An 8,775-nucleotide genomic window follows, 5' to 3' on the forward strand; every position below is an offset into this window, starting at 1 on the left:
AATCAACAAATCCAGCAAGTAAACAACCTCTACCGCTACGAGACTATGTCGAAGATAAATTCTGAAACCTATTAGCTTTAAATATGTAATTGATGCAGGAAACATGAAAAGAACGAACAGAAACATAGAAATGAAAGATTGCAAGAGAAGAAGAAGAAGCAAAAGTACCTGCTGCGGTGGCTGCGGCTTCAGTGGCTTCGGAGACGGAGCATTTGATTGGCGGCCGATCGGAGAAGCGTTTCGGGTTCCGGGAGCGGAGTTTGAGTGTGGTGGTTTTGGCGGTTGAGGAAGAAGGTTAAGGTGAAGACGAAGAGTTGCTTGGAGAATGGAATAGGAGAGGAAAGTCTAGTAATTCTAGGGTTGTTGGTGTTAGGGTTTGGGAGGGAGAAGTAGGAGCTGTGGAATCTGCAGGTTGCCATCTCCATGGCTCTCAGCCTCTCACTCACTGTCACTGATGAATATTTCAAATATCCCAGAATTAATCCTTTTAACGCGGGTGGTATGGTTTAATTAGCGCATGTACTAGACGTATTCTCTTCACTTGTAAGTTAAGTAAAATGTTCGATTATCAGCGAATTAGAAGTCATAGTATTACCAAATCCCTCATTCTTTAAACAAACAAAAAATAAAAATAATTTTTATGAAAGAAATTATAATTAGAAAATGGAACTTAAATAATCTATTAATTCAAGAAACAGGTGCCTTGGGCGCCAAGGATTTATCAAATTGCCGGTTTGGTAAGTTAATTCAAGTGGTTCGGGGTTAGGCGTACAGACGGGGGCGGGAGCTTGGTTTTCGTCAAATGTCAATCGCTCTGAGCGGACGAGAATAGTTGGTTGCTTAGTCAATATGCTTTGTATGATTAAGCTTGATGTGTAGTTTGACTCGCATAATCCTCAACTGCTCAAACCATAGCACATGTCCTCAACTTGTAATTCCTTGTATCAGTAATTTCATATCATTTGCTTCCCAAAGAACTAGAGCTCCTTTAGAAAGTGTTTTTAAATGACTAAAAGCGCTTTTGAAAAAAATGTTTTTCATAACAACCCTTACACTATGTTTGGGTGAAGAAATTTAAGATTACAAAAGAATTTAAAAATGACAGAAATTGAAATGACGAGATTTTATTTTCTAGAATTTGTAAATTTTTTTGTTTGGTTAACCTAGAATAACAATGGAATTGAATACGGAATTTGTTGTTTTTAAACTATCAATCATAGAAATTGAGAAATGACACCTATTTACATGGAATTTGAACTTAGGATTTGGAGGTCCTAAATTCCAAGTTTTTTTTCCACGTGGAAATTCTAAATTTCTATGTTTATGAATCCAAACAAGAGAATTGGTGCCTGTCAATTTATAAATTCTAACTTTTACCAAAATTCTATGTTTATTTCCCTCATCCAAACATAGTGTAAATTTCTATATTTATGAATCCAAACAAAAGAATTGATGTCTGTCAATTTATAAATTCTAACTTTTACCAAAATTCTATGTTTATTTCCCTCATCCAAACATAGTATTAGTAAAAATACAAGTTAATCATAAAAAAGCACATGACTGAAGGCACCAATCATGGGCTTCTTACAGGAAATACTGCAAATGCTTTTGAAATCCAAAAATAATTTTTGAAATACGCTTTCAATTATTTAAAAGAACTTTTCAAACTAGCCCTTAATTCGAATATGTATGATTCTCATAAACTCACACCAAACAATGACTTTTGATGAAAATATGCGTCCCAATTTGTAACATATTTACAATCACGATGAGCTTGTTTTCCAACCTACTCTTTCCCCCACCCAACCCTTACAACAAATACGTTACATGCATCACCATTCACCAAGACACGAACACCCTTGGCCCATGTCCTAGTAATAATCACAAATCGGTCTAAAAACAACAAAAAAATGGAACAAGAATTACATAACACAAAAAAAAAAAAAATGAAAGATTGTTTCCTTAATATGCATCCTCCCCACAAGTACCGTGAGTCAATCCTCCAACGTTACGTACTCTCCGTTTTACCTTCCAACGATCCATCCCTTATCAATTTCAAACTGAGACTATTGAACCGGTCTCGCGAATACTGCCTTGATGCTTTCCTCCAATCTGTCCCGGCCTTCATCATTGCGGCAAACTCCTCATAACTTATTCGTCCATCCTGCAATCATGGAAAGGATTCAGTGTGGATTCTAAGCAAATACTACAACAAGAAAAATTCAAGGTTCTGGTTCATATGCAGATTTGCAACAAGACTCCCATTAAGATAAAATTAGAAAAATGGTCGACGTGTGTCGGTTATAGATTTAACATGCAATCTGACTGACCTTGTCCGTATCTACGTCAAAAATAATGGCATTGATTACATCTTCAATGTTGTCATCAACTTCATTTCTCAAGGCATTTCGCAACTCTTCAATTTCAATATACCCACTCTGGTTTTGGTCGAAGAATTCAAATGCTTTGCGAAGGTGCTCCTCATCATTGCCCATCCTTCTTAGGTGAACAGAGATGGCTACAAATTCTCCATAGTCCAGATATCCATCGTTATCTACATCACCCTGTTTAAGAGAAAAGAACCCCCTCTTATTATCATATGTAGCATTATACGGATCTTTAAAATGTAACGCAATGCACAGAGTCATTCAAGCAAGAAGGTTTCAGATTCTTTGAGTCGAACATGCATATAGATTATTATTAAACCACAGGTCATAACTAATTAATCCTCTAACATAGTAAACCTTACACTAATACAAGATAATACTTACAGCTTCCATCATAATATGAAGATCCCCATCAGGAATCTGATGGCCAAGTTTATGTAACCCAACTCTTAACTCGTCAATGTTAATCTTGCCCTTGTTGTTAATATCCATGAGCTTAAATCCTTCCTGTATGCCAGCAACTTCCTCCATCGACAAAAACTCAGCTATAACCTGTTAATTTAAAAATTCCAAAAGAACCAAAAGAAACCATTAGTAACTGAGGACACATACATATCACACATACAATAGAACACACAAATGAGATGCAGTACTGGTTTGGTACTGAGGTGCTTTTATAAAAAGTGGGTATCAAAAAAAGCTGAGCTCAAAAAGATGTTTGGTAAACACTTAAAAACAGCTTATTTTCACAGTTTTGGATGAAAAAATGCTGAAAACGTGAAGCAGCAAAAATAAGCTTATTCTCACAGCACAGTAGAAGCAGTTTTTTTTAAAGCACAGCAATACCAAACCAGCCTGAAAGGTTATGAAAAAAATTATCCAACATAAATCTTTGGAAGACTACCTTGAGAGCACTTTTCTTGAGCTTGTTCATGATAGAGAATTGCTTGAGCCTTGACCGAACAGTTTCACCTAAAGAAACATTTGGAGCTTTCTTTGCATTTTGCAACCAAGGATGATCTGCACTTAAAGAAGCAAGAATAAGATGTACGTTCATAATATTATGTTTTGCACTTTCCAAATTCTTCAAGCAACAAAAGTCTCTTTATAATGATAAACAATAATGATAACCGTCGGCAGAACTGAACATTACCTAGAACTTCCTGGGCTGTAAGCCTCCGCTTTGGATCAGGATTAAGCATCTTCTTCACAAGGTCTTTCGCATTATCAGAAACCAGAGGCCAGGGGTCCCTCTTAAAATCTACAACAGACCGGATAATTGCTTGTGCAACTCCTTGTTCAGTTTCTGCAGCAAGATAATAGATTCAAGTCAGAAATTGTCAGAAATGCTAGCATAGGAAAGCCAGCAAGTAAATCAGAATTCAATAGAAGAAAAGTAAGCAATTCATTTCAAAGGGTCTGAAATCCAAAATGGTGACATTTAAATAGACACGCACATATACAAACACACACAAACCTGCCCAAAATGGTGGAACACCGCAAAGTAAGATATATAGTATAACTCCAGCACTCCACACATCAACTTCAGGACCATAGTTGCGTTTAAGCACCTCAGGAGCCATGTAATAGGGACTTCCAACAATTTCACTAAATACTTCACCTGGAAACACATGAAATAAAAAATTATTAGTAAACTAATCAGAGCAAGAACAATCAAATGTCAATAGTTTTGGAGAGGACTTTACCAGGTTTAAAGAACACGGACAACCCAAAATCGATTGCCTTTAAAGGTGCTGTTTCCTTCTTGTTTCCAAATAAAAAGTTCTCGGGTTTGAGATCCCGATGCATCACACCGTGCTTGTGGCACATCTGCAGGAGAATTAAACGCATTAAAATCATTGCAGGGAACAATCTAAAGGTTGATTCCTCAAAGAATAATCTTGGGGAACAAAAAATCGATTCTATACATACAAAATGTACAAAAGAATCAATTCACCACAACTCGACAACTGCAATTTGACCACCAATACAATGAAAATGGAATATACTCATCAAAGAATTAAACAAATGATCAAAATTTCAATCAGATCTAGATTTAATCAAAGTCTATCACTAGTAAACAAGTACTAAAATAAAATCTATACCCTCACAAGATCCAATTAATCACCAATCCAACAGATCACAAGAAACCACCAAAACCCTCACCTGAACAACTTCAACAATCGTCTTCGTGACGGCGGCAGCCGCACGCTCTGTGTAGTGGCCTCTCGACACGATTCGATCGAAGAGCTCACCACCCTCACAGAGCTCCATAACAAGATGGACAGCCTGGTCATCCTCATAGGTGTCTTTCAAGGTCACTATGTTGGGATGCTTAGGCAAATGCTTCATGATCTCAACTTCTCTCCTCACATCCTCTATATCCACAGCTGTCTTCAGCTTCTTCTTCGAAATCGATTTACAAGCAAACGTCTCGCCGGAGCCCTTATCGGTGCAAAGGTAGGTAATTCCGAACTCTCCGCGGCCGAGCTCCCGACCCAGTTCGTATCTCTGCTCGATTTCAACGCCAGTTGGGTCTTTCAGCACAGAGAGCTTGGAGCCACCATTTCCATGGCCGGCAACGTAGTTAATCGCAAATGGATTCTTCCTGTTCTTCTTGTCCTTCAACGGCGAACCCGTCTGGGGGGTCACACAGCAATTACCCATCTGTGAAAGATCGGTCTGGGAGCCACAATCGTGTCAGAATTCGAATCGAAAACTCGAGATCTGAGGTTTTAGGGCAAAATCAAGAGATGGGTTTTTGAGGTCAAGATCCGAATTGCTCTGTAGCCCAATTGAATTGAGAAAATTTTTGGAAGATGACCAGAATTTGAAACGAGAGATGGGATTTAAGGAAATGAGGAGAGAGGGTTTTGGGGTTTGGAATTGAAGAAGAAGATGAGAAGGGGAATTTCAGCGCGTGAGAGCCACCATTTGGCGGATTGGTGGAATAGAGACAGAAGGACAGAGAAAGGGTCCAGCCTCTGTCGCAGAGACTTCCCTCCTAACCTCTCTCTCTCTCTCCCCTTCTCTCTCTAGCCTCTCTCTCTCTCTCTCTCTCTCTCTCTCCTTCTCTCTCTAGCGCCTCTATCTCTTTCTCTCTCTTAATACACAGTTGAATAGGCACAGAAAGAAGAGGAGGTCCAGATTCCGGAAGGGGAGAGCTTTGTTGTTTCCTAAAATATTGTAAACAAAATTAAAATTATCTCAAACAATGCCCCTAACCAGTTGTCATAATTACAAAATGGTACTATTATTCTTTTCTCATAGACCAAATTACCCTTGAAACGTATTTGTGTAAAGTGGCAGGCCAGGGTATATACGGAGTTTTCATTTTTTTTTGTTTTTTGGCAGATAAACGGAGTTTAAATTATGCCATATTTTAGTCGTTCTCACTAAGTTTCTGGTTGGCTTCTAGAAGGTCTTCTGTGGATAAGCATACCCAATTGAATTGAGCCATGTCTCCATAAATATCAGTGTTTTCCTTTTTCTTTTAAGGATACTAAATTTTTTAAATTAAATTTATAAATTAAATGATGTAAGTGTTTCTTATTGGATTATTAATTATACATCAATTAACATATTTATTTTTTATTAATAATATATCATTTGGTCTAATTCACAAACCAAAATATTGTATAAATTAAGCACGATATAAAATTTGTTTTAAGAAATAAACATTATTCTTTTTTCTTTCAACAGTAGTTGTACTTAACGAGAAGGAGAATGCTTAGCGTGTCGGCCCACGTGCTGACCATTTCATCTTTTAAAATTACCCTAGCTTCTTTTCTTAATTGCTAGACTACCCTTTCTCTAATTACACCTCATTACCTAGTGGATAACTCTTCACTTTCGTTATTAAGATTTAAAATCGATAAAATTGGTCTTTGAGTTTGTCTTCCATCGATCACTTTGATTTTTCCGTAATAAAATCTCGGTTTTTCTTATTTACTAACCTTGTCAATATGGGATTAAAACAAGGGAACTTTAATGAAAAACTCCCAGTACTATTCACTTTAACGAAAAACCACATTTTTACTCGAAAAAGTCAATCTTGGTACTATTCACTTTACCCTTTATTTTGTCCTTATCGTTAAAACTTAAAGTTTTCAAACCTTTTTTTTTATTAAATGGGGTATTTTGTAATTTAGTCTTTATTTAACATAAATTTTTCACAGAATAACCAAAATTATTAATGGTGAACAAACTCATGAACCACTTCAATCAATTTCAAATCTCAGAGACTAAAGTAAAAAGTTGTGCAAATCTCATAGATCATTTTAAATAAAAAATTATTCTCAAATACGAACATCCAAGTCACGTTATTATCAGACCGCATACATAAAGTGTCGTACTTTTCTTGTATTTAGGTCTCACACTCTTTATTCATATATTTGTGTCTAATATTCTATACAAGCGTTCAGGCACAGAAATAATATGTATTAATAATTAAGTGAAAAAAAAAAAGTTTTATCCTTCATGAAGAAAATTATAGTTACAAGATAAAATTAAGACTTGATGGAAAAGTAATACGGAGATGATGTAGTCAAGCTGACAAAGAAGATGAAGGTATGATGGAAATAATTAATAAAGCTAATGGAAATTATTGAGGCAATAACAATAATTAGGCATGTAATTAATTTTTCCTATATTTTGTTTGGTATGTCTTAGCTGTATATGCTCATGATTAATTTGTTCGAGGAAAAATAAATCTCATATTTAATTTGTGTAATATGATTGTGGTGGGTACGTAGTACTCTAAAATATGATATTTGTCAAAACGAAATTTTGTCTTTCTTGTCTTCTAATAATTTAGGACTCGTTTGAAATATTTTTAAAATGAATGAAAGCGTTTTCAGGAAAAATATTTTTGAAGTTTTAAAAGTATGTAAAGTACTTTCTACAAGAAACAATAGTAATGTGCTTTTCCAAAAAGCATTTTAAGTGTTTTTTAAGGATTTACTTGCATTTTTACTAAATATTGGTTCCAAAAACATTTCCATCAAAAAGTTTTCAGCAATTTTAAAAACACTTCCAAACGATCTCCTATATTAAGATTCGTATTTTTTATCTTGAGTCTTGATATATATATATATATATATATATATTATAAATATATATAAAGAAGATGTGTTGTGAACCAAGAAGGGGTCATAAGAAATTCTAAGAGAAAATGCAAGTCCTATATAAGTTCAAATCACCCTAAAGGAGGATGGAAACTTATGCACTTAGTATTTGGATAAAATATATAATGCATGTCTTTTGATACACTTATCAGTTCGGGTGCTAGTCGAATGGTAGACTTGTTGATTTTTAGTTGTATCACAAAAATTAATAAATTATGAGCATGTCTTTAATGCATATTAATTATGAAAAACTAGCTTAGAGCATTTTATTGTGCACCAGACATCAGTTAGGAGTAATACCCTGTTTCTTTGTGGTCTCCTTACAATAAGAAAAGCCAATTAGTTATGCTAACGTAGACTTCGTAGTCTACATGCAATTAGCTCCGTGGTAAATGTGAGTTAGACAATGAGTAAAAATATGTTAGATCTAGTGTTCGAAACCCTCTAATGTAATCCAAATTAAAATTGAATAGTGTACATTACTTCAAGCGTTGTTATCTTAATCATTATACTCTTGATAATTTATTTTTTTAAAAAAAAAAAAAGCATATTGGTCGTATGAAAAGAATGAATACAAAAAATAAATAGAGTTGTTATTGATACTTTAGAAATAGTATCATGCACTTTGCATTTCTTTGTGAAAATTGTCTCTCTTGTTTGTAAAGATAGTGTGCATGGTAACAATTTTGATGTGCCAATAACATTTATAGGAAAATAAATAAAATATAGTGTATTGTTTCTAAATACTAGTTAATTTTCTCTAAACTAAAAAAAATAAAAAATCGATGCCACTAATACTACAAGTATTCATTTGTACTTGTAAGAGTGAGATTTGATTCAATATCTTTAGATGACGAGTTCAATACCAAATTTATTATTGATCTATAGCACAAATCTCCACTCTCATATCGTCATATTAATTTGACAAAAAACAAAAAAGCATTATATAAAAAATAGAAAAAGAAAAGGATAATGCAAGGTAGATCAAATTATAAATTAAATTTTGTAAATAAAGTGATGTGGTTGTTAATGATTGAATTATTATCCAATTGTTGTTAATGTGTTTTTTTTTGTAACATATCATTTAGTTTTTAAATTTGATTTTAAAAATTTGATTGACATAGCATTACTCTTTTTAATATTATAATACATGATGCAATGTAGCATCTTGTAGAGCACACATAAACACGACATAATTGCGAGTAATGTAAGGGAGCCTAATTTTAGAGACAAATTCTGTAAAATAAATGAGATGTCACCAA

General features: G+C 34.4%; 1 protein-coding gene across 1 annotated transcript; it reads right to left on the minus strand.

The window, feature by feature from the left end:
* Positions 1-1,704: 1,704 nt before the first annotated feature.
* Positions 1,705-5,181, minus strand: LOC103963078 (calcium-dependent protein kinase 32). The gene is made up of 8 exons (XM_048576695.1): positions 4,554-5,181; positions 4,094-4,217; positions 3,865-4,008; positions 3,541-3,693; positions 3,292-3,407; positions 2,772-2,939; positions 2,331-2,564; positions 1,705-2,164 (listed from the first exon to the last, which is right to left on the minus strand). The coding sequence occupies exons 1-8, from the start codon at positions 5,052-5,054 to the stop codon at positions 2,009-2,011; spliced, it is 1,596 nt and encodes a 531-aa protein (XP_048432652.1). The 5' UTR covers positions 5,055-5,181; the 3' UTR covers positions 1,705-2,008.
* Between the last annotated feature and the right edge of the window lie 3,594 nt (positions 5,182-8,775).

Source organism: the organism of the source record quoted next, unplaced genomic scaffold (assembly GCF_019419815.1).
Source record: "Pyrus x bretschneideri cultivar Hongxiangsu unplaced genomic scaffold, Pyrus_bretschneideri_v1 Contig9, whole genome shotgun sequence".
Classification (NCBI taxonomy): Eukaryota; Viridiplantae; Streptophyta; class Magnoliopsida; order Rosales; family Rosaceae; genus Pyrus; species Pyrus x bretschneideri.